Source organism: Bufo bufo, chromosome 1, assembly GCF_905171765.1.
Source record: "Bufo bufo chromosome 1, aBufBuf1.1, whole genome shotgun sequence".
NCBI lineage: Eukaryota > Metazoa > Chordata > Amphibia > Anura > Bufonidae > Bufo > Bufo bufo.
The window spans coordinates 583,707,701-583,734,282 of NC_053389.1; the positions used below are offsets into that span (position 1 = coordinate 583,707,701).

Below are 26,582 nucleotides of genomic sequence, written 5' to 3' on the forward strand. Positions count from 1 at the left end.
AAAAAAAACATAACAAAAACAGAGCAGATACTGAAAGTGACTAAGAAAATACCAGTCCCAAATTCACATGTGCAGGGTCCTAACTGACATCAGATTACAACCAGCATTTCCACTACCAAGTAGCCCAAACCATTCGGAATAAATAGTTATGGTCCAGGTCCCTTTAAGCTCTTGATCCCGCCTACTTGCCACGCCTGGGAGGCTTTAATTTTGGGCAAGCGCTGAGCAGTTTATCTTGGAGGAGGCAGTTAGAGGTCTCCTTATTTATCAGCTGTGCACTGGTTTAGCCTAAAGTTTTAAAACATGGTGAGTTGGAATTGTTTGCTTAATTTTGGCAGGGAATAGAGTGGATTAATATGACTTTATCTGTGTAGTGCCTAGTTTGTTTTATATTGCATCAACCAATCTGATAAACTTTGGCTTCTGATCATATGTGAGCTGCCATGGCTAATGCTCCTCCATTCCCTCATGTTTCTCATAAAAATTTTGGTAGCTGTGTCCTTCACCACAGGGTTCAGTTTCAGACCAGTAGCATGGAGGGCAATCATTAAAAGTCAAGGGTGGAACTGCCAACTGTTTATGGCCTGGGCTCTCTAGGGGTGAAAGTAGTGTTTGTGTTCTGCCCCCTATTGCTGTTGTGGAAATAAGGCTAGGGCTACACGGTGATGTGTGACAAAAAGGGTATAACTACATTGTGACGTTCATGTAGTGCCACATTTTTTGTAATGATAGTCAATGGTGTTGCACTGCGACATGTTGCAACTGCAACACAGCATTTGCACAAAAATCTAACTTGGACAGGTTTTTTGTGACTGTTGTGTTGCAGTTGTAGTGCAGCACCATTGACTATGATAAAATGTTGTGCAACTTTTCTGTGACCAGTCGCAAATGTCGCCATGTAGCCTTAGCCTAAAACTCATGGCTTCAGCCAAAGCTTTCTGGCATGTTTTTAACTACTTGGTTATTGATCATGTGTACGGTATTTGCAGGTGAAGACCTAATGCATATAGAGCCATATGCAAGAGGTTGCAATTTGCATGGTAGTATGTAGACCTCTTAGGCCACCTGCACAAGTTGCAGAATACACATGGTTGTTCCACGCAGATTCCCATGAGGAAAAAATGCAGCATAGTACTGTACCAAAAAAGTTTGAGAGAATACAAACCTCATGTAAACTTTGCAGATTTTTTAAACTTTTTTTTTTTTTTTCTACTCGGAAATGGACCTGCAGTGTGGATAACCAAACCTGCAGCATGTTAATTATGTTTGCGGTTTTAGGCTACTTTCACACTGGCGTTTTGGCTTTCCGTTTGTGAGATCCGTAATGGGCTCTCACAAGCGGTCCAAAATGGATCAGTTTGGCCCTAATGCATTCTGAATGGATAAGGATCCGCTCAGAATGCATCAGTTTGGCTCCGTCCTGCCTCCATTCCGCTCTGGAGGCGAACACCAAAACACTGCCTGCAGCGTTTTGGTGTCCGCCTGACGATGCGGAGGCAAACTAATCCATCCTGACACAATGTAAGTCAATGGGGACGGATCAGTTTTCACTGACACAATCTGGCACAATAGAAAACAGATCCGCCCCCCCCCCCCCCCCCCATTGACTTTCAATGGTGGTCAAGACGGATCCGTTTTGGCTATTTTTAAAAGATAATACAAACGGCTCCGTTCTGAACGGATGTATGCGGTTGTATTATCTGAACGGATGCATTTGTGCAGATCCATGACGGATCTGCACCCAACGCGAGTGTGAAAGTAGCTTTAGCTGTGGATTTCACCTTTTTCCAATGCAGAGTGAGATCTGTGGCAAAACTGCATCAAATCTACAACTGCAATTAGACATTATGGATTATGGTGCGGATATGTTGCAGAAATGCACATAAATCCGCACGGCATCTTGTGCAGTTACCTGGATTGTGTGCAGGTGGCCTTAAAGGGGTAAGTGATGGTTATCCCCTATCAGATCGGTGGTGGTCCTACCACTGGGACCACCCACCGATCACAAGGGCCTCATGCTTCTCCCCTAAAATCATCAGAGCAGCCAGTCACACATAATCGCGGCTGCTCCGTTTATTTCTATGAGTTCCCCAAATAACAGAGTAGAGCGGCTCGGCAATCTCCGGAACTCCCATACAAATGAAGTGTCTGCGCACATGTGTGCCTGGCTGCATTTTTTATTTTTTTTTGTGATCAGTGGGGATCCCAGCAATACGATCCCCACCGATCTGATGGGTATCCACAGGACCAACTTGTACCGACTGGAATACCCCTTCAGGGTTCTGTACTGTAAGGCTGGTTTGACAAGAGACTAACTGCAGAAAATCTGCATCAGAAAACACACCGACGGGTGTATCCACACTGTGGATTTGTTTTTAGAAGAGCTGCAGATTAGAGATTTCATTGTGGATTTCACCCAAATGCAAACCATGAAACCATCAAATATAACATAGTAACATAAGTCCTAAAAAGACATCTGTCCGTTCGGTTCGGCCTGTTATCCTGAAAGTTGATCCAGGATAAATTGACATTTAAAATCTGCTCCACAGTTCAGTTTCTGCTGCATGTTTCATCTGCCGCAAGTGACGGAGAATTGCTGAAACCCTTTGCTGGTACTGTACAACTTTGTGGATTTGCCGCACTAAAATCTGCAACAGTAAATCAGTTACTTGTGAACCCAAGGGAGAATACTTTTATAATACAGTGCCTGACTTAACACGACACCTTCTATAGATTTTTGTGTAAAAATCTAAGATGAACTGTATGAAAGCATGTGGAGGTATGCTCTGGACCTCTGTGGGTGCCCTATTGCAAATCGTTCAGAATTGTACAATAAGGATGCCCTGAGACATCTATTCCTGTAACACCCAGACCCCCTATGGTTCTGCTGAATCCCTTGGTTCTATGAGAACTGAAGCTCAGTAGAATGCATGGGGCAATGCCGAGTTGCATAGACGCATATTTCGAGGTAGGGCTTGATTCAGGCAGTTGAAATGTGGCGTCATACCCCTGCTTCAGTGAGGGTCTAATGTGCCGAACGAACAGCTTACTAGACCTGTGTTTGGGCAGGCTGAATGAGGCCTAAGGATTAGTGAGAATTTCTTTTATTGTCTCATGTGTCAGTTTATCCCAGATATGTATTGCACTTGGTCTGCAATTTTATCCCCCCCCCCCCCCCCAAAAAAAAAAAAAAGTTCCTTTTGTTTGTGCCAAAAGTCTGATGTGGTGTTTTCTTAAACCAGGGATGCTCAACCTGCGGCTCTCCAGCTGTTGTAAAACTACAATTACCACCATGACCTGCTGTAGGCTGTCGAGGCATACTGGGAGTTGTAGTCTTGCAATAGCTGGAGGGCTGCAGGTTTGGCATTCCTGACTTAAACCATGGTGCCACGGCACACTGTCCAAAACCACCTTTCACCACTCACATCTTGGCTAAGTCTATGTTCGCTTCCCTGTGGGTTGACATAGAGGGCTGTCCCCAGAATAACCCAGACTATACAGAGCCAGACCTAGTATTCTATCCTATGGGACTCCTGCTTACATTAGGACTATCCCGCCCCCTGTGCAGCAGCTGCAGCCAGGCCAGTACACTGCTGTACACACAGTAGATTATAATACTAAATATAACCTATTCCACCAACGGGAGAACACAGCGGCTATTAAACAGAACGGTTTAATATGATTTAACCAAAGGACATACAAGGTACAGTTACAGAGAATATAGAAAAAGGGATTACATAAAAAACGTCCCTAAAGACGTGGTTCATGTATTCCTGCCTCTGGAGCTCGGCATTCTCATAGCCCTTTCATCCAAGATGCTGTGTCCTGATATCTTGCGGCTCCACACACACTCGCCAGACATGACTAGGTGGGTTTTTTAAACTTTGGCTGGGTAAACACACCCTGCGGTCCCTTTGCTCAATCATATGGGTAACACAATATTATCTGTGTCCTGTCCTCCAGCCAATCTATTTGGTGACCGGGGCTAAATGGGTTTGAAGCTCATCTTCACTCTCTTCAATGAAAAGCAATATGGTGCCCAGCCATCCCATAATCCTCCACTGCCTTGCCAAGTCTCAGAAGAAATGTGAGGCCATAAACCACACCTCCCAGCCAATACACTACAACTCGGCCATTGACGCTTTGAAATCTTAAGCAAGAATATACAAATGTACTAATTTACATCTAGATTCATGTTGGCAGGGGCAGGCACAAATAGCAGAGAGCCCATGTGCAAGAACGGTATATGGGCCCAATGCGAACCAATAGACCATCGTAGAGCTCCTCCCTGGTCTAACAATCCACCAGGATTTGGAAGCCGTACAATGTATTAGTTTAGTCGCTTTACTTACCTGCGATCTAACATAGGAAGAAAGGCTTGATGTTGCATTTCTCTAATAATGTGTTCTCCTATAATAGAGGGAGTGCATCTCTATACATATTGGCCAAGCAGGAGTGCAGATGGGCAATGCCTGCTGGGAGCTTTACTGTCTAGAGCATGGAATCCAGCCAGATGGAATAATTCCTAGTGATAAGAGCGTTGCAAATTCATCTTTTGGGACTTTCTTCTTTGAAACTGGAGCAGGAAAACATGTGCCTCGAGCAGTGCTTGTTGACTTGGAACCAAGCGTTATAGGTAAGTCATGTGGATCTAAAACTAAGTTTCATTAGTTACTATTTAAATTCATAAACAGGCGTGAACTGAATAATTGACTTTTTTTTTTTCATTGAAACCCTTAAGGATTAGGCCATGTATTTTATTTTTGTATTTATGGTGTTTGCTTTGCACTATAAATGACACATTACTTCTGTGGGTAAGTACAATTACAATGGTAACAAATTTAAGTAATTTTTGTTTTACTACTTAAATTAAGACTTTGAAAACAACCTTTGAATCTCCATATTCTGACATGTTGTTTTTAGAATTTTTTTTTTTTTTGGATGTGAAGCACCTCCACAATAAAAGGTATTCAAGGGTACTTTGACTTTTATATTGTGTTATGATGTACATTAGGCTTGAGAGAATCGACTTCTGAATCATAGATCTGAAGTCTATTTGTTCAAATACTTTGATTTTTCAATGCTGTTTCCATACGGCATTAAAGTGTATGGGCTCCATGGAGCCAAAGTTTGTCACGCGAGACTTTGTTTTGATTTACCACTGTTTAGAGTTGAGCGGACACCTGGCTGTTTGGGTTCGGCCGAACTTTGGAAAAAAGTTCGCGTTCGGGACCTGAACTTGACCCCGAACCCCATTGAAGTCACTGGGGACCCGAACTTTTGAGCACTAAAATGGCTGTAAAAATGTCATGGAAAGGGCTAGAGGGCTGCAAATGGCATCAAAATGTGGTTAAGAGCATGGCAAGTGCTCTGCAAACAAATGTAACATAGTAACATAGTACATAAGGCTGAAAAAAGACATTTGTCCATCCAGTTCGGCCTGTTATCCTGCAAGTTGATCCAGAGGAAGGCAAAAAAAAACCCTGTGAGGTAGAAGCCAATTTTCCCCACTTTAGGGGAATAAAAAATTCCTTCCCGACTCCAATCAGGCAATCAGAATAACTCCCTGGATCAACGACCCCTCTCTAGTAGCTATAGCCTGTAACATTATTACACTCCAGAAATACATCCGGGCCCCTCTTGAATTCCTTTATTGTACTCACCATCACCACCTCCTCAGGAAGAGTTCCATAGTCTCACTGCTCTTACCGTAAAGAATCCTTTTCTATGTTTGTGTACAAACCTTCTTTCCTCCAGACGCAGAGGATGTCCCCTCGTCAGTCACAGTCCTGGGGATAAATAGATGATGGGATAGATCTCTGTACTGACCCCTGATATATTTATACATAGTAATTAGATCTCCCCTCAGTCGTCTTTTTTTCTAAAGTGAATAACCCTAATTTTGATAATCTTTCACCCTACTGTAGTTTCCCCATTCCAGTTATTACTTTAGTTGCCCTCCTCTGGACCTTCTCCAGCTCTATCTCTGCCTTGTTTACAGGAGCCCAGAACTGTACACAGTACTCCATGTGTGGTCTGACTAGCGATTTGTAAAGTGGTAGGACTATGTTCTTATCACGGGCATCTATGCCCCTTCTGATGCAACCCATTATCTTATTGGCCTTGGCAGCAGCTGCCTGACACTGGTTTTTGCAGCTTAGTTGTGGATAGAGAAATGACTTTAAATAACATAAAATACGTAAAAATTAAAAATAATAATCTTGATCTAGGAGTAGGAGGTTGAGGAGGCGGTGTAGGTGGAAGCGGCTGTGGAGGAGGTAGCCTACACTGCATTTTGGTTTAAAATGTATTTTTTTAAATTGGGGTACACCCCAAAACATTGGGAAATATAACCTGTGATAACCCCCTGCAGTCGTGCTAAACACACGTTCAGACAATACACTGGCTGCAGGGCAGGCCAGCACCTCCAAGGCGTAAAGGGCAAGCTCAGGCCATGTGCCCAATTTGGAGACCCAGAAGTTGCAGGGGCTGACCCCTGTCAGTCAGTTCGTGTAGGTGTGTGCAAACTTACTGCCCCACCATGTCGAATGTCCCCTTGATGTTTACGATCCAATTTAATGTCTGCTCTATCAACTTTCGATGTTCTTTTTTGTGCCTACCATGTTGATCACGATTATCGGCGAATCAGGGTTCCACGCCGGAGAGGGAGCATGAGAAAGAGACCAAATTTAAGAGATATATTTAAAATTTTTGGGGATCGAGCGGAAATAAATAAATAAAAATTGTTAGTTTAAGCATTGAATCAAAGGAGGTGGTGTGCATCAATTAACCACCTCAGCCCCCATAGCTTAAACACCCTTAATGACCAGGCCACTTTTTACACTTCTGCACTACACTACTTTCACCGTTTATTGCTCGGTCACTATTACCACCCAAATGAATTTTACCTCCTTTTCTTCTCACTAATAGAGCTTTCATTTGGTGGTATTTCATTGCTGCTGACATTTTTACTTTTTTTGTTATTAATCGAAATTTAACAATTTTTTTGCAAAAACCGACATCCATATATAAATTTTTCTCTAAATTTATTGTTCTACATGTCTTTGATAAAAAAAAAAATGGTTTGGGTAAAAGTTAGAGCGTTTACAAACTATGGTACAAAAATGTGAATTTCTGCTTTTTGAAGCAGCTCTGACTTTCTGAGCACCTGTCATGTTTCCTGAGGTTCTACAATGGCCAGACAGTACAAACACCCCACAAATGACCCCATTTCGGAAAGTAGACACCCTAAGGTATTCGCTGATGGGCATAGTGAGTTCATAGAACTTTATTTTTTGTCACAAGTTAGCGGAAAATGATTTTTTATTTTTTTTTTTCTTACAAAGTCTCATATTCCACTAACTTTTGACAAAAAATAAAGTTCCATGAACTCACTATGCCGATCACGAAATACCTTGGGATGTCTTCTTTCCAAAATGGGGTCACTTGTGGGGTAGTTATACTGCCCTGGCATTCTAGGGGCCCTAATGCGTGGTAAGTAGTTTAAAATCAGAATCTGTAAAAAATGGCCGGTGAAATCCTAAAGGTGCTCTTTGGAATGTGGGCCCCTTTGCCCACCTAGGCTGCAAAAAAGTGTCACACATGTGGTATCTCCGTACTCAGGAGAAGTTGGGCAATGTGTTTTGGGGTGTCATTTTACATATACCCATGCTGGGTGAGAGAAATATCTCGGCAAAAGACAACTTTTCCCTTTTTTTTTTTTTTTTATGCAAAGTTGGCATTTGACCAAGATATTTATCTCACCCAGCATGGGTATATGTAAAATGACACCACAAAACACATTGCCCAACTTCTCCTGAGTACGGCGATGCCACATGTGTGACACTTTTTTGCAGCCTAGATGCACAAAGGTGCCCAAATTCCTTTTAGGAGGGCATTTTTAGACATTTGGATCCCAGACTTCTTCTCACGCTTTAGGGCCCCTAAAAAGCCAGGGCAGTATAAATACCCCACATGTGACCCCATTTTGGAAAGAAGACACCCCAAGGTATTCAATGAGGGGCATGACGAGTTCATAGAAAAAAAAATTTTGGGGCACAAGTTAGTGGAAATTGATTTTTTTTATTTTTTTTGTTTATATTCTCAGTCTCCCTTTCAGCTAACTTGAGACAAAAATTTCAATCTTTCATGGACTCAATATGCCCCTCAGCGAATACCTTGGGGTGTCTTCTTTCCAAAATGGTGTTTATTTGTGGGGTGTTTGTACTGCCCTGGCATTTGAGGGTCTCCACAATCATTACATGTATGGCCAGCATTAGGAGTTTCTGCTATTCTCCTTATATTGAGCATACGGGTAATGAGATTTTTTTTTTTTCGTTCAGCCTCTGGGCTGAAATAAAAAATGAATGGCACAGATTTCTTCATTCGCATCGATCAATGTGGATGAAAAAATCTCTGCCAAAAAAGAGGGGAAAGGCGTCTGCCAGGACATAGGAGCTCCGCCCAACATCCATACCCACTTCGCCTGTATGCCCTGGCAAACCAGATTTCTCCAATCGATGTGGATGAATAAATCATTGCAGGGATTTTTTTTTTTTTTATATATACAAAGTGTTTGCCAAAGCATATGAACACCGCCGCCTCCTCAGCTCATATGCCTCGGCAAACGTATCTTTTACTGCAGAGGAGAAATCTCGTCTTGCAGCGCCGCATACACCGACTTGTGTGTAATCTGACAGCAGCGCAATGCTTCTGTCAGAATGCACATCAGTGCTGCAGCTAGTCGATCGATTGGTCCACCTGGAGGGTAAAAAAAACTAAACCAAAAAGAGAAAACCAGGCCGCAAAGCAATAAATTTTATTAACTTTATAATAACTTTTGAACAGAACATATAAACTTTTTTTTTTTTTTTTTTTTTTTTTTTTTTTACTTTTTTAACTGAAATTTACCTTTTTTTTTGCTTACTGGTGTGTGTTTTTCCTATAAAAAAAAAAAAAAAAAAAAAAAAAACCTCTCCTTCCCCATGGGACAATGTGCAAATCGCCCAAAGATGTGGCGAAGTACATTATGCACTTTATCCCAGGTGAAAGGAGAGGTTTGCAGCAGCTGTGAGAGAGGGCCCTAATGGCCCTGTGTGCCTGTCCTGATCCCTATGCTAAGTGTACCTGTGTGTGGTACTTCCGGAAACACTCTCCAAAGCATAGGGCAGGGTGGTCAGGGCAGTCAGGACAGAAATAGCAGGTGTCATGCCTTATTCCACTCCTGCTACAGACACGACATCTTTTTCGGGGTGACGGTTGGGTTGAGGTACCAGGAACGACACTGGGGAAATGTCGCTCGTGTAGACGGCTAACTACACTGGTGGATGGGTCCACGGAACCTTCTGGATACAGGAGGTTCTCGATGATCTCTTCCTGAAATTTGAGGAAGGATCGTGTTCTCCCAGCCTTACTGTAGAGAACAAAACTATTATTTGCAGCCAATTGAATTAAATATACAGACACCTTCTTATACCAGCGTCTGGTGCGTCGGGAAACTAAATACGGAGACAACATCTGGTCATTGAAGTCCACCCCTCCCATGAGCAAATTATAGTCGTGGACACAGAGGGGCTTTTCATTGACACGGGTTGCTCGCTCAATTTGTATTGTCGTGTCTGCGTGAATGGAGGAGAGCATGTAAACATCACGCATGTGTCTCCATTTCACCGCGAGCAGTTCTTCGTTACACAAGGCAGCCCTCTCCCCCCTTGCAAGACGGGTGGTAACGAGCCATTGGGGGAAGCCCACGCGACTAGTTCGCGCGGTGCCACAGCAGCCAATCTGTTCTAGGAACAAATGCCTGAAGAGGGGCACACTTGTGTAGAAATTGTCCACATAAAGATGGTACCCCTTGCCAAATAAGGGTGACACCAAGTCCCAGACTGTCTTCCCACTGCTCCCCAGGTAGTCAGGGCAACCGACCGGCTCCAGGGTCTGATCTTTTACCTCATAGATCCGAAATTTGTGGGTATAGCCTGTGGCCCTTTCACAGAGCTTATACAATTTGACCCCATACCGGGCGCGCTTGCTTGGGATGTATTGTTTGAAGCCAAGGCGCCCGGTAAAATGTATTAGGGACTCGTCTACGCAGATGTTTTGCTCTGGGGTATACAAATCTGCAAATTTCTGGTTGAAGTGGTCTATGAGGGGCCGAATTTTGTGGAGCCGGTCAAAAGCTGGGTGGCCTCTGGGACGGGAGGTAGTGCAGGAAACGCAGGATGGCCTCAAATCGTGCCCTGGACATGGCAGCAGAGAACATGGGCATGTGATGAATCGGGTTCGTGGACCAATATGACCGCAATTCATGCTTTTTGGTTAGACCCATGTTGAGGAGAAGGCCCAGAAAAATTTTAATTTCGGAAACTTGGACTGGTTTCCACCGGAAAGGCTGGGTATAAAAGCTTCCCGGGTTGGCGGATATAAATTGAGTGGCATACCGGTTTGTCTTTGCCACGACTAAGTCCAAGAGCTCCGCAGTCAAGAACAGCTCAAAAAATCCCAGGGCCGAACCGATCTGAGCTGTCTCAACCCGAACTCCAGACTGGGCGGTGAAAGGGGGAACTAATGGTGCGGCTGAAGTTGGTGACTGCCAATCAGGATTTGCCAGCACCTCAGGGACTCTAGGGGGTCTACAGGCCTGTCTGTGCGGTGGCTGCGACGGGGTAACTACTGCACGTGCCACCGTACCAGCTTCAACTGCCCTTCTGGTGCTCGCCACTTCACCATGTTGTACGGCAGTGCTGGTACTAGGTCCAGGGAGGGCTGCGCTGCTGGTGTATGCCTCACCACGTGATCCGACAGCACCAGCCCCACTCTGCTGCTCTTGAAGCGGATCCTGCACAACCTGTGGTCTAGCGACACGGGGCCGGGTACGCCTGGTGCTATCAGGGACCTCAACCTCCTCGTCCGAACTTTGGGTCAGACTGCCACTGCTTTCTACAGGTTCATATTCTGACCCGCTAGATTCGTCAGATGAGGGTTCCCATTCCTCATCCGACTGGGTCAGAATCCTGTAGGCCTCTTCAGAAGAATACCCCCTGTTTGACATTTGGACTACTAAATTTAGGGGTATTCCCTGAGACTACCCAAGAAAAAAAGCAAGCCTGTCTTACAAAGGGGAGGCTAGCGAAGTAACGGAGGCCGCTGCGATTGATTAAAAAAATATCAAAACAGATTTTTTTATTTTTTTTTAATCGCCGCAGCGCTTGGAAAGTGATTGTGCAGTGATCAAAAAAATATATATTTTTTTGTCACTGGGGCGGGCGTGGGTGAACGCACGTGTGGGCGACCGATCAGGCCTGATCGGGCAAACACTGCGTTTTGGGTGGAGGGCGAGCTAAGGTGACACTAATACAATTATAGATCGGACTGTGATCAGTTTTGATCACTTACAGATACTATAAAAGTACAAATGCTGATTAGCGATACGCTAATCAGCGAATCAGTGACTGCGGTGGGCTGGGCGCTAACTGACGCTAAACTACCTAACCAAGGGGCCTAAACTATCCTAAAACCTATCAGTCAATACCAGTGAAAAAAAAGTTACAGTTTACACTGATCACTTTTTTCCTTTCACTAGGTGATTGACAGGGGCGATCAAGGGGTTAATTGGGGTGATGGGGGGTGATCTGGGGCTAAGTGAAGTGTTTGGTGCTACTCACTGTGATGTCTGCTCCTCTGCTGGAACCAACCGACGAAAAGGACCAGCAGAGGAGCAGACAAGCCATTTAACACATCATATTTACAAATATAATGTGTTATCTGGCTTGTGATTTGATTTTTTTGAAAATCGCCAGCCTGCCAGCCATGATCATTGGCTGGCAGGCTGGTGACGAAATACTTTAACTTTGAGCGAAATCTCGCGTCTCGCGAGATGACGCATATATGCGTTACTGTGCGCAGGGCTGCCGCCTCCGGAACGCGATCCTGCGTTAGGCGGTCCGGAGGCGGTTAAAGAAGAATTTCTGAAATTTTATTCCGTCACCTATGCAGAGCAGGGGTTTATTCACGTCTAAAATTGTATAATGTCAAACAAAGAATATAACAGAAAAATTTGTGAAATGTATTAACCTGTGTACTTGGTAGAGCAGTGGTCTATGACAGAAAAAAATGTCACCCGAAAATGTAAAAGAAAAAATAATGAAATTTATTAAGCTGTCAACTAGGTATAGCAGTGGTACATCACACCCAAAAATTGGTGAATTTCACTACGTCACGCGCCTGCGCCGCCCACTTTATGAATGAAGCAGACGGCGTGGGCGCATGACGTAGTGACTCACGCTGCCAGCGCCCATCCTACCGGCCTGCCTCCTCCCTCCTCTCTGCTACCGAGCGCTGCTTGTAAGTAATACAGGCGCTGATTACCCTGAATTTGTATATATTAACAATGCCTACGATTATAGATAACCCACGGATCCCCCATAACGGTGTCACCCACGGATCCCCCATAACGGTGTCACCCACGGATCCCTTATTAGTTCAAAATATTTTTTTTATTATTTTCCTTCTCAAAAATCTAGGTGCGTCTTATGGGCAGGTGCGTCTTATAGGGCGAAAAATACGGTAACTGACAAAGTAGTAAAATGACATATAAAATAAAATGCATACAAATAAAAAAATAAAAAATTTGATTTGAGGTGGAGTTCCATATGGATTAGGAGTTTGAGGAGGCGGTGGACGTAGCGGTGTAGGTGGAAGCGGTGGTGGAGGACGACGCGGTAGCCAACACAGGTTTTTGGTTTTAATTTAATTTTTTAAAATTGGGGTACACTCAAAAAGAAATATCAAAAATACAACAATGAGCAATTGCGCCGCAGTATAACTAACAATGGCTGGTTAGTGCCGGTATACATGTCTATTCTGCACAAGGTACAGACAAGTCCTGTGGGATCCATGCCTGGTTAATTTTAATGAACTTGAGCTTGTTCACATTGGCTGTGGACAGGCGGCTGCGCTTGTCTGTGAGGACACCCCCTGCCGTGCTAAACACACGTTCAGATAATACACTGGCTGCAGGGCAGCCCAGCACCTCCAAGGTAGGCAAGCTCAGGCCATGTGCCCAATTTGGAGACCCAGAAGTTGAAGGGGCAGACTTGTCATTCAGTACGTGTAGGCGTGTGCACACATACTGCTCCACCATGTTGGTGAAATGCTGCCTCCTGCTAAGACGTTCCATATCAGCTGGTGGTGCTGGTTGTTGTGGCGTGCTGACAAAGCTTTTCACATTTCGGCCATGCTAACCCTGCCTTCTGAGGTGCTGGCGGTGCCCCAGCTGCGTTGGCGACCTCGTCCTCGGCCTTCGCCTTGTGATTCCACTGTGCCCCCGCTGTCAGATGGGAATGCCACCAGCAGCGCATCTACCAGCGTGCGCTTGTACTCGCGCATCTTATGATCACGCTCCAGTGACGGAATTAAGGACGGTACGTTGCCCTTGTAACAGGGATCCAGTAGCGTGGCCACCCAGTAATCGGCACAAGTTAGAATGTGGGCAACTCGGCGGTCGTTGCGGAGACACTGCAGCATGTAATCGCTCAGAGGCAGCAAAAAGCTGTCCTCTGTGGGAGGTGTATTGTCTGTGTCCTCTGTATCCCCCCAGCCACGCACCAGTGATGGCCATGAGCTTGTCTGGGTGCCACCCTGCTGTGAACATGGTTCCTCCCTCCTCCCCGGAAACCCTACGAAATGATCCCTCTTCCACATCCTCCTCCATCACCGGCAGCGTTTTTTTCAAGGAGGCATAGAAGTGGGATAGTAACGCTGAGAATGGCGTTATCGGCACTGGCCATGTTGGTGGATTACTCGAAACAGCGCAACAAGGAACACTGGTCTCGCATGGAGGCCCAGTCATTGGTGGTGAAGTGGTGCTGTTCCGCCGAGCGATTCACCCGTGCGTGCTGCAACTGAAACTCCACTATCACCTGCTGCTTGCACAGTCTGGCCAGCATGTGTAAGGTGGAGTTCCACTTTCTGGGCACGCCGCATATGAGGCGGTGAGCGGGAAGTCCCGAAGTTACACTGCAGCGCTGACAGGCGAGCAGCAGCAGGGTGATAATGCCGAAAGCGCACACAGACGGCCCGCACTTTATGCAGCAGCTCTGACATATCGGGGTAATTTTTAAGGAATCTCTGCACCACCAAATTCAGCACATGCGCCAGGCAAGGGATGTGCGTCAAACTGGCTAGTCCCAGAGCTGCTACGAGATTTCGCCCATTATTGCACACCACCAGGCCGGGCTTGAGGCTTGCTGGCACCAACAACTCATCAGTCAATTGTTCAAGGCCCGTCCACAGTTCCTGCACGGTGTGGGATTTGTCCCCCAAACAGATAAGTTTTAAAACTGCCTGCTGTCGTTTACCCCTAGCTGTGCTGAAGTTGGTGGTGAAGGTGTTAGGCTGACCGGATGAGGAGCTGGTAGAGGAAGAGGAGGAAGCAACAGGAGGCAAACTGAAGCGCCCTGCAATCCTTGGTGGTGGAAGGACATGCGCCAAACTGCTATCTGCCTCAGGCCCAGCCGCCACTGCATTTACCCAGTGTGCTGTTATGGAGATATAACTGCCCTGACCGTGCTTACTGGTCCACGTATCGGTAGTCAGGTGCACCTTGCCACAGATGGCGTTGCGCAGTGCACACCTGATTTTGTCCCCTACTTGGTTGTGCAGGGAAGGGATGGCTCACCTTGAAAAGTAGTGGTGGCTGGGCACGACGTACTGTGGGAAAGCTACCGCCATAAGGCCTTTAAAACTATCAGTCTCCATCAGACGGAATGACAGCATTTCAAAGGCCAGTAATTTTGAAATGCTGGCATTCAGGGCTAGGGATCGTGGGTGGGTGGGGGGTACTTCCTCTTCCTCTCCAGCGTTTGGGAGATGGAGAGCTGAACGCTTCCGTGGGACGTTGTGGAGATGCTTGGTGACCCAGGTGGTGGTGTTGCTGGCAGATCCTCTGTTTGCGGGGTGGCAGGTGGCGCTGTCACTCCAGAGGTGGATGAAGAGGCAGAGACTGCAGCAGAAGAGGAAGCAGGAGGAGCCAGAGACCTTTCTTGGTTTTTGAGGTGTCTACTCCACTGCAGCTCGTACATTGCACTTAAATGCCTGGTCATGCAGGTTGTGCTCAGATTTAGAACGTTTATGCCTCGCTTCAGGCTCTGATTGCACAGTGTGCAAACCACTCGTGTCTTGTCGTCTGCACATTGTATGAAGAACTGCCATGCCAGGGAACTCCTTGGAGCTAGCTTTGGTGTGCTCGGTGCCCTTGCTGCGGTGGGCAGTAGCAGGCGTACTGTCTAGGGGACGGCCGCTCCGCTTTTGCACCCTGCCCCCCCATCTGCTGTGCTAGTGGCTCTGTGCGACCACCGCCTCTTCCTCCGAACTACATAGGTCACTCGCATGACCTTGATTCCATGTGGGGTCGAGGACCTTATCATCCTCCACATCATCTTCCACCCAGTCTTCACCCCTGCCCTCCTTGTCGGTCTGCACACTTTTAAAAGCCCCAGCAGTTGGCACCTGTTTCGTCATCATCTGAGACATGCTGCGATGGTCCTCCTCCGCATCGGTGCACTCAATCTCTTCCACTTCTGGGGCAGGGCTAGGTGGATGGCCCTGGGAAACTCTAACAGTCATCAAAAAGCAGAAGAGACTGCTGCATGACTTGGGGCTCAGACTGCTTGGCTGATTTGCAAGGGGGTGAGGTGAAAGACTGATGGACATCAGCTGCAGGTGCCAACTGTGGTCTTTCAGCATTAGACTGGGTGGGAGACAATGTGAAGGAACTGGAGGCACTGTCAGCAACCCAATCTACTATCGCCTGTACTTGTTCAGGCCTCTCCATTCGTAGAGCTGCATTAGGCCCGACCAAATACCGCTGCAGGTTCTGTCGCCTATTCGCACCTAAGGAAGGGGTTTCACTTGTGCGTGTAGCTGGCCCAGATCGACCACGTCCTCTCCCTGCAACAGGAGCTCCACCAGCAGCACCACGACCTGGGCTATGTCCCTTATTTGACGCTCTCCTCATATTTCTCAAATTTAGGATTTTGCCCTAAATGGGTGTTTTTAATTAATAGTAGAATAGAACGACAGTATGTACAGGGTGTATATCACACGCCCTGAACCAGACTAGGCCTCAATTAAATTTGTTTGCCAAAAATGTCTATTTTTAAATACCTGAATAAAATCCCTGTATTTAAAGGGAATTTCAAATGTCTTGATGATGTAAGGGCGCAACAATTGTGTATTTTGCCCCAAAAACGGTGTTTTATTAATAGAAGAATATAAGCCCTGTATATACAGGGTATCTCACACGGCCTGACCTACACTAGGCCGCAATTAAAGATTTGTGCACAAAATGGCGGTATTTCAAATACCTGAATAGAAACACTGTGTAAAGGCTGTATCTCACAATGACATATGCAGCAAAGGCTGTAAAACTTTATTTTTTTTTTGCCCAAACGGGTGTTAGTTTAATAACTGAATATGACAGCAGTATATAACCCTGGAATTTCAAACGTGCTGATGCTGCAAGGCCTAAAAAATTGTGTATTTTGCACAAAAAAAGTGTTTTATTAATAAAAGAATCAAACCCCTGTATTTAAAGGGGTTGTCCAGGATTAGGGACCATTGTTTAATAGCATTGCACATACACACACTTTACATACACCCATGTCCTACCTTTTTCAGCATGTTTCTAAGTACCCTTTTTACCCAAAACCTTTATGGCAGGAAGTAACTGATTCCTTTCAGTCAGTGACGTACCGGGTCCCTTGCAGAGGAGGAAAGCTTCCTCTTCCGCTGCTTCGGGAGCCCGGTGACGTCACTGACAGCCTAATTAATTATTCAAAAGTCTAGGAGGGGCAGTAACTCTCCTGGCTAAGATTGCGATAAGCTCCGCCCCTCCAGTTCGGCTCCGAAAAACACCTTAAAAAATATCATAACTGTTTAAAAAAATGCCTTTTTTTTTTACCTAACATCACAAAGTGCAACAACAAGCGTTCAAAAAGGCGCATGTCCCCCAAAATAGTACTAATCAAACCGTCACCTCAACCCGCAAAAAATGAATCCCTAACTAAGACAATCGGTCAAAAAATAAAAAAACTGTGGCTCTCAGACTATGGACACACTAAAACAATATTTTTTTGTTTCAAAGCTGCTATAATTGTGTAAAGCTCTGTCATGTTTAGGGATCTATATGGGAGCGTGGCCCTTAGTGTGACGCTGTCAGCGATGTTTATGGATAGATGTGGGAGCGTGGCCCTTATAGTTTGTTGCAGTCTGCTATCCCTAAGGTTGTATACCATGAGTAACTAGCACAAGCATAAAACTAAAAATGATCTACCATTGTGGAAAGATGGAGCTGCTCCCTGTGTGTTCGTTCACTGTCTGCAAACACTGAGCACATGACATGTGCAAGAGACAGAGCAAGGAGGAGTTTATGGGGGAGGAATATGTAAGAGGGGGGCGGATCTATGGAGGAGGCTGAATATGTATGAGGGGGGCGGGTGCAGGGTGGTGATCTTACACTGTAGAAACCAGGAGCTGCTGATCTGCACTGGGAGCCACAATGCACTGCAGCAGGAAGTGATGGCACATAAACACATGTATGTACACAGTCTGCTGGGGACTGTAGGAGCCATGCAGCAGTGCAAAAGCTACCTAAAAACATCTTGGGAAGATAGATTTAGCTACTAACAGTGAGTAAGCAGTTTTAAAAAAAAAGTTTGATCCCGGACAACCCCTTTAAAGGGTGTATCTCACACGCCCTGAACCAGACTAGGCCTTTTAATTTTGTTTGCACAAAATGGCTGTATTTCAAATACCTGAATAGAAGCCCTGTATTTAAAGGGTGTATCTCACATGCCCTGATCCACACTAGGACGCTATCAAAGAATTGTGCCCAAAATGGCTTTATTTCAAATAACTGAATAGAAAGACAGTATGTAAAGGCGGTATCTCACAATGACCTCTGCAGCAAAGGCTGCCAACAATTTTTTTTTTGCCCAAATGGGTGTTGGTTTAATAACTGAATTTGACAGCAGTATATAACCCTGGGATTTCCCACGTGCTGATGCTGCAAGGCCAGAAAAATAGTGGAATCTGGCAAAGTGTGTTTTTAAAAAACCAGAAAATTATGGATGTATTTCTAGCTTAAATTGCACACTGACTAAGCCTGCAAGTGCTGGTGCACTGAGCTTGCATAAAATGTCTGCCGCCCACCTAACTGACTTTTTTTTGGTCACTGGGCTCAGGGCAGGATAAAACAATTGTGCCCTGCACACACACAACACAATGTATGTAGATCGCTGAGTTAGATTCACGTTTTGAGCAAAGGTTCTCTCCTATTCTCTCCCTGAAATCACCAGCAGCATCCTCTCCCTACACTAAGCACAGCAGCGCTACGTGACTCCAGCTTATATAGAGGCTGGGTCACATGCTACACTGGCCAATCACAGCCATGCCATTAGTAGGCATGGCTTCTAAGGGCACAGAGTTAAACACTTGTTGATTGCCTGCTCTGCAGCCTTTCAAAAAGCGCCAAGAAAGAGCCGAGCACCGAACCTTAACTTTTTACTGAAATGTCCGGTTCCAAAAATCCTAAAGTTCTGTACGAACCTGAACTTTACAGTTCGGGTTCACGCAACCCTACTACTGTTTTCATATCTGTGTCTAAAATGTGAATCCGAAGTGGGCTTTGGTACCAAAGTAACAGCCAGTACCAAAGCCCACTTCGGATTTCTATCTAGCGTGACTTTGGGTAAGACAAACTTTGGCTCCTCAAAGCCAATACTTTTTAACCACCTCCCGACCGCCTAACGCACGGATGCGTCCGGAAGGTGGTTGATTCATTCCTCCTGGACGCATCCGTGCGTCATCTCGCGAGACGCGAGATTTCCTGTGAACGGAAGGTAAGAGAGTTGATCTCCAGCCTGCCAGCGGCGATCGTTCGCTGGCAGGCTGGAGATGTGTTTTTTTTTTTTAACCCCTAACAGGTATATTAGACGCTGTTTTGATAACCGCGTCTAATATACCTGCTACCTGGTCCTCTGGTGGTCCCCTTTGTTTGGATCGACCACCAGAGGACACAGGTAGCTCAGTAATATGTTGCACCAAGCACCACTACACTACACCCCCCCCCCCCCCCCCGTCACTTATTAACCCCTTATTCACCCTTGATCACCCCATATAGACTCCCTGATTACCCCCCTGTCATTGATTACCCCCCTGTCATTGATTACCCCCCTGTCATTGATTACCCCCCTGTCATTGATTACCCCCCTGTCATTGATTACCCCCCTGTCATTGATTACCCCCCTGTCATTGATTACCCCCCTGTCATTGATTACCCCCCTGTCATTGATTACCCCCCTGTCATTGATTACCCCCCTGTCATTGATCAACCCCCTGTAAAGCTCCATTCAGATGTCCGCATGATTTTTACGGATCCACTGATAGATGGATCGGATCCGCAAAACGCATACGGACGTCTGAATGAAGCCTTACAGGGGCGTGATCAATGACTGTGGTGATCACCCCATATAGACTCCCTGATCAACCCCCTGTCATTGATTACACCCCTGTCATTGATCAACCCCCTGTAAAGCTCCATTCAGATGTCCGCATGATTTTTACGGATCCACTGATAGATGGATCGGATCCGCAAAACACATACAGGCGTCTCCCTGGAGCCTTCCAGGGGGGGTGATCACCCCATATAGACTCCCTGATCACCCCCCTGTCATTGATCACCCCCCCCCCCCCTGTCATGCTGCATTCAGATGTCCGTATGATTTTTACGGATCCACGGATACATGGATCGGATCCGCAAAACACATACGGACATCTGAATGGAGCCTTACAGGGGGGTGATCAATGACAGGGGGGTGATCACCCCATATAGACTCTCTGATCACCCCCCCTGTCATTGATCACCCCCCCTGTCATTGATCACCCTCTGTAAGGCTCCATTCAGACATTTTTTTGGCCCAAGTTAGCGGAATTATTTTTTTTTTTCTTACAAAGTCTCATATTCGACTAACTTGTGTCAAAAAATAAAATCTCACATGAACTCACCATACCCCTCACGGAATCCAAATGCGTAAAATTTTTTAGACCTTTATATTCCAGACTTCTTCTCACGCTTTAGGGCCCCTAGAATGCCAGGGCAGTATAAATACCCCACATGTGACCCCATTTCGGAAAGAAGACACCCCCAGGTATTCCGTGAGGGGCATATTGAGTCCATGAAAGATTGAAATTTTTGTCCCAAGTTAGCGGAAGGGGAGACTTTGTGAGAAAAAAATATATATATCAATTTCCACTAACTTGTGCCAAAAAAAAAAAAAATTCTATGAACTCGCCATGCCCCTCATTGAATACCTTGGGGTGTCTTCTTTCCAAAATGGGGTCAATATCTTGGCAAAAGACAACTTTTCCCATTTTTTTATACAAAGTTGGCATTTGACCAAGATATTTATCTCACCCAGCATGGGTATATGTAAAGACACCCCAAAACACATTCCTCAACTTCTCCTGAATACAGAGATACCAGATGTGTGACACTTTTTTGCAGCCTAGGTGGGCAAAGGGGCCCATATTCCAAAGAGCACCTTTCGGATTTCACTGGTCATTTTTTACAGAATTTGATTTCAAACTCCTTACCACACATTTGGGCCCCTAGAATGCCAGGGCAGTATAACTACCCCACAAGTGACCCCATTTTGGAAAGAAGACACCCCAAGGTATTCGCTGATGGGCATAGTGAGTTCATGGAAGTTTTTATTTTTTGTCACAAGTTAGTGGAATATGAGACTTTGTAAGAAAAAAAAAAAAAAAAAAAATCATCATTTTCCGCTAACTTGTGACAAAAAATAAAAAGTTCTATGAACTCACTCTGCCCATCAGCGAATACCTTAGGGTGTGTACTTTCTGAAATGGGGTCATTTGTGGGGTGTTTGTACTGTCTGGGCATTGTAGAACCTCAGGAAACATGACAGGTGCTCAGAAAGTCAGAGCTGCTTCAAAAAGCGGAAATTCACATTTTTGTACCATAGTTTGTAAACGCTATAACTTTTACCCAAACCATTTTTTTTTTACCCAAACATTTTTTTTTTATCAGACATGTAGAACAATAAATTTAGAGCAAAATTTATATATGGATGTTGTTTTTTTTTGCAAAATTTTACAACTGAAAGTGAAAAATTTCATTTTTTTGCAAAAAATCATTAAATTTCGATTAATAACAAAAAAAGTAAAAATGTCAGCAGCAATGAAATACCACCAAATGAAAGCTCTATTAGTGGGAAGAAAAGGAGGTAAAATTCATTTGGGTGGTAAGTTGCATGACCGAGCAATAAACGGTGAAAGTAGTGTAGGTCAGAAGTGTAAAAAGTGGCCTGGTCTTTCAGGGTGTTTAAGCACTGGGGGCTGAGGTGGTTAATGCTGTATGGAAACGGCATTAAAATCTAAGTATTTGAACAAATAGACTTCGGATCTATGATCTGAAGGTCGATTTGCTCAAGCCTAATGTACACCATACAGGATAAATAGAAGAAACTTTACTGTGGCAGATCTTGGATCCTTACAGGGGTTTTTCGGTCACACAAAAATACTCTTTCAACCTTACTGCATTGTATAGGCCAGTTCTGAGTACATTTTGACTCCTCCAGTGTAATTGCGATCTGTGACCTGCACCCTGTGTTTACATTACATTCCAGAACAAGATTCACGGGAGAGTCTGTAGCACCAGGTCTTTTTCCTCTCCTTACCCTCCCAGCTCCATCGTCACAGATCCAATCCTACTTGAAGCCCTGCTGGATAAACCCCACTCTAAGGGCCCTTGCACATGACCGTATGCCCTCCGACATACAGTCCATGAGTGGGCCATATGTCCCGGAGCGGCATTGATCGGGAGCACACAGCATCATAGATTACAATGATGCTGTGCACATCCGGCCTCCCACGTGACTATTGTCCCGCACTCGTATGATCTTATGAGTGCGGGACAATAGCCCGTCGGGCGGCCTGACGTGCTGGGCCGTCTTTAGCATGGGGGGAAAAAGGGCAGCTACCCCAGGCCCAGTTGCACCTGGGGGGCCCAAGGCAGCTGCCTCATGAGCCCCGCTGGCCACTGGTGACATTGGGGACGGCGGCAGGGCACAGGGAGATGAGCACTTCCATTGTGGAAGCGCTCATCTCTATAGTCATCTGTATCGCCAACCTCAGGACCGTGATACAGATGGAAGTGTTGCGGCGGGGCAGGGGAGGGAGAGGCGTCTCCCTTCCCCGTTCCTCTGATAGGCTGCGTGTCTAGTGCCTGTCAGAGGCCAGTGCGATGACGTCATTGCACCGCCTGAGCCGTACAGCGCGGGACACAGGCTGGAAGAGGCCTGCATCGCTGACGTCCTCATGGGGGTAAGTATAAGTGTTTTGTTTTTATATGGTACTACTACTGGCACGTGATTAGGGGCATCTATGGGGGCACTTACTGGCACATGATTGGGGGGCACATCTTACTGGCACATTATTGGGGGCATCTACTGAGGCCACGAAGTATTTTATATGGGGGGGCTCTGTATAGGGGCATTTTATACTGGGGCACATGCTGGGTACTATGGGGAAGGAGAGGAGTACTATGGGCTCATCTATGGGGGGGCACTAAGAAGGTATCTTATACTTGAATATTATAGGAGACACTGATGGAATCTACTGGGGCACTATATATGGGTCATTTTATACTGGTACATTATGGGGGGCACTAGGAAGAAGGGGGGAGAGGAGCACTATGGGGACATTTACTGGGGGTGCTATATAGTGGTGTTTTATTCTGGCACATTATGGGGACATTAGCTCAACTGGGGGCATTAAAAGGGGGTATTTTTTGCACTGGTACATTAGAAGGAGAATGTTTAGACTATTAGTGTCAGGGGCACTATTTGCTGGGCGCAGTTATTTTAGGACCCTGTGTGCCAATAATTATTGATGGGCACTATCTGCATGGTACTACTATCAGGGGGTTTATCTGTTTCTGCAGTATAGTATTGGGGGAGCACAGCTGAACAGTATTGGGGGTGGTAGGATTTGTCCAGAAGATGGGAGGATGATGGAAAAGTAGTAAGCTAAGATTTTGTTTGTCAAACTGCAGAGATGAGAAATGGCTGAAAAATGGTGGTCTGGTCTGAAAGGAGAAGATGAGGAAAGAGAACATCTACATCAAAGAGACGTCACTGGATGTAAGAGGTATGTGGTGCTGTATTACCCTGTATGGAGGGGGTTAGTAGTACAGTACTATCTGCACATTGTAAAAAAAAGTAATCTGCAGAATACTATATATTTGTGTCAGAAGTTGTGCTTTTTTAATTTTTAGAATGATGCAGCCATTTTATTTGATACGTTTGTGCTGATTCTTTTTTTTTTTTTTTCTCTATATGAAGGGACACCTATAGTCACCAGAACCGCAAAAGCTAAACGCAGTAGTTCTGGTGTCTATAGCATGTCCCTGCAAGCTTTTTAATGTAAACACTGCCTTTTCAGGATAAAAGCAGGATTTGCATTACTGCCAAGGAACACCTCTAGTGGCCACTCATTATTAAAGTTTACTACTCTGAGGTGTGTGGATTTTTTGCGTTATGGTGGAGGGCTTGATTGCATGCTAAAGTGTGCGAAGGCGGGATCCAGGGGGCCCAAGTAAATTCTTGCCCAGGGTCCAATCAATATTAAAGACAGCCCTGCCAACGTGCACAGCATCATTGTAATCTGATGCTGTGTGCTCCCGTGTGCACGATCAATGCAGCTCCGGGACATATGGCCCACTCACGGATCGTATGTCTCGGAGGGCATACGGCTGTGTGCATGGGCCCTAAGACACAGCATCATTGCTGACATCACATCTACAGGGCAGAGTCCAAGAGGTTGAACAAAACGCCACCCTCAGAAGCATGGTCATTGATGTGTCGACAGGGCACAGTCTTACAAGTCTTGCCACACCTCAGATGTAGTTGCGATGTCATCTGTAGAGGGTCAATGCGGTAGATAAGGTCACTTGACCAGAATGGAGTAAAGGAAAATGGGGCATTACAGATAAACAATCACCATTAAGTGATGATGTGTTTCCTGTCAATTGATGCTGAAACTTTAAAAAATAAAAATAAAATACCCTGGGGCCATCTTAAAGGTTATCATAGCAACTGCACTGCTCCTATGTAGGGAGTCCTCACCTCTAAATGATCACTTGGATGCCATGTTCACAATTGATATGGGATCTGAGAGGTTAAATGTCCATAACTGGCATTCTCTGATCATTGACACTGAAAACAGCAGGCACAGGTGGGTGCCATATTTAACGCTCCAATTTTTTATTTATTTTTTATTATTTTTTTTTTTACTATATGGTAAGTTTCAGTTTGAGATGGACATAAATGGGATGTAAGAAAATGTATAATCTAACTTATCTTTGTCTTCTTAAAAAATTATTTTAGGTGAAATCAGAACTGGGCTATACCGCACACTATTCCATCCAGAGCAGCTTATTAGTGGCAAGGAAGATGCTGCTAATAATTATGCCAGAGGTCACTATACCATTGGCAAGGAGATTATTGATACTGTTATGGACAGGTTACGTAAAATGGTAAGATATAGATGTGTGTATGATATATTATATATTATATATTCTATTATCCCAGTGGGTTTGACAATTGAATGAGACAGATGGAATACCACACACTGTGGACAAGTATGGTATTGTTTTTGGTAGGAGGCAGCCATGCTTTTTCTAATCTTTAAAGGGGTTGCCCCCTTCTCAGCACATTTTCTTTTTATGTAGTTTGATAAACCAATTGGACTAGAAAACTACTAAGTAAATATATTTCATGCCTTTTAAACTAATTACGTTCTTTCTTTTTGTGCAGTCTGACCAGTGCAGTGGACTTCAAGGGTTTCTAATCTTTCACAGTTTCGGAGGTGGTACTGGGTCTGGTTTTACTTCCCTGCTGATGGAGCGTCTTTCTGTAGATTATGGAAAGAAGTCAAAGCTAGAGTTCTCAGTTTATCCTGCTCCACAAATTTCCACTGCAGTGGTGGAACCTTACAATTCAATTCTGACAACCCACACAACTCTGGAGCACTCGGACTGTGCCTTCATGGTAGACAACGAGGCAATTTATGATATATGTAAGCGTAATCTGGACGTTGAGCGTCCGTCTTATACCAACCTGAACCGACTAATAGGGCAGATAGTTTCTTCTATTACGGCCTCTTTGAGGTTTGACGGTGCATTGAATGTTGACTTAACAGAGTTCCAGACTAACTTGGTGCCCTATCCCAGAATACATTTCCCGCTGGTGACCTACTCCCCAATAATTTCGGCAGAGAAGGCTTACCACGAGCAACTGAGTGTGCCAGAGATTACAAATGCTTGCTTTGAATATTCAAATCAGATGGTTAAATGTGACCCCAGACGTGGTAAATACATGGCTTGCTGCCTGTTATATAGGGGTGATGTGATGCCCAAAGATGTAAATGCTGCAATAGCTGCTATTAAAACCAGGAGGTCCATCCAGTTTGTTGACTGGTGTCCTACTGGATTTAAGGTGGGAATAAACTACCAGCCTCCCACTGCAGTCCCAGGAGGGGACTTGGCCAAAGTGCAACGTGCAGTCTGTATGCTGAGTAATACCACAGCAATTGCAGAGGCCTGGGCTAGGCTGGACCATAAATTTGACCTCATGTATTCTAAGAGGGCTTTTGTACACTGGTATGTGGGAGAGGGGATGGAGGAAGGGGAGTTTTCTGAAGCCAGAGAGGATATGGCCGCTCTGGAAAAGGATTATGAAGAGGTGGGGACAGCATCTGGAAATGGTGGGGATGAGGAAGATGATGAATACTAAAGGTTTAATATGCTATGAGAACTTGCACAGTATGTAGCAAAACTGTGGATGCAACTGAATCACTGGCTAGGCATTCCAATGTTTTAAGGTCATAAAAAGTAATATTTGAGGTTTGTAACCAGTTTACCTATAGATGTTCTGTATTTAACGCCTTGTAATGTTAAAAGATATTGCTAATAAAAAAAAACATTATACTGAGGCACTGTCTGGTAAGCTTTAAGACACTAAGTGAAACCTTGTGCTACATGTGCAAATACATTGCTCATCTTTTAAAACCTTTGATCTAGAACGGGATGTAAAAGGTCCTACAAAGGTGAATCTGTGGTGAGGGTAAAAACTTCTTTCAGTTGTGCTCCAATCCTCATTTTGATCTAAAGATGTACTGGAGAATAGCCCTCCAGGCTATGATATGCAAAGGGTTAAGAGATGCCCATACACATGAACAAAGTCTTTTGCTGAACCCACTGAATTCTGTATGGGAGGGGGTGCCATATTTTATCATTCCTGATACTTTGTTCTCATAGCAGCTGAACCACTGCCTGGCAGCAGATTACTCTCACCATTGAGAATGCATGTGTATGAGGCAGTTGGGGGGAACAAGCGTAAGTGCTGACCCACTATACCTTTGGTTGGAGGTGTATGAGCATCTTTGGTTTAGGCCATGCTTTTGCATTATGGTTCATGTTGTGGTAAGCAGGGCCATATTTA

General features: G+C 45.1%; 1 protein-coding gene across 1 annotated transcript; it reads left to right on the forward strand.

The window, feature by feature from the left end:
* Window positions 1-253: 253 nt before the first annotated feature.
* On the forward strand, window positions 254-25,990 carry LOC120984547 (tubulin alpha-8 chain-like). Its single transcript, XM_040413388.1, has 4 exons — window positions 254-306; window positions 4,420-4,636; window positions 24,468-24,616; window positions 24,897-25,990. The coding sequence occupies exons 1-4, from the start codon at window positions 304-306 to the stop codon at window positions 25,872-25,874; spliced, it is 1,347 nt and encodes a 448-aa protein (XP_040269322.1). The 5' UTR covers window positions 254-303; the 3' UTR covers window positions 25,875-25,990.
* Window positions 25,991-26,582: the final 592 nt, after the last annotated feature.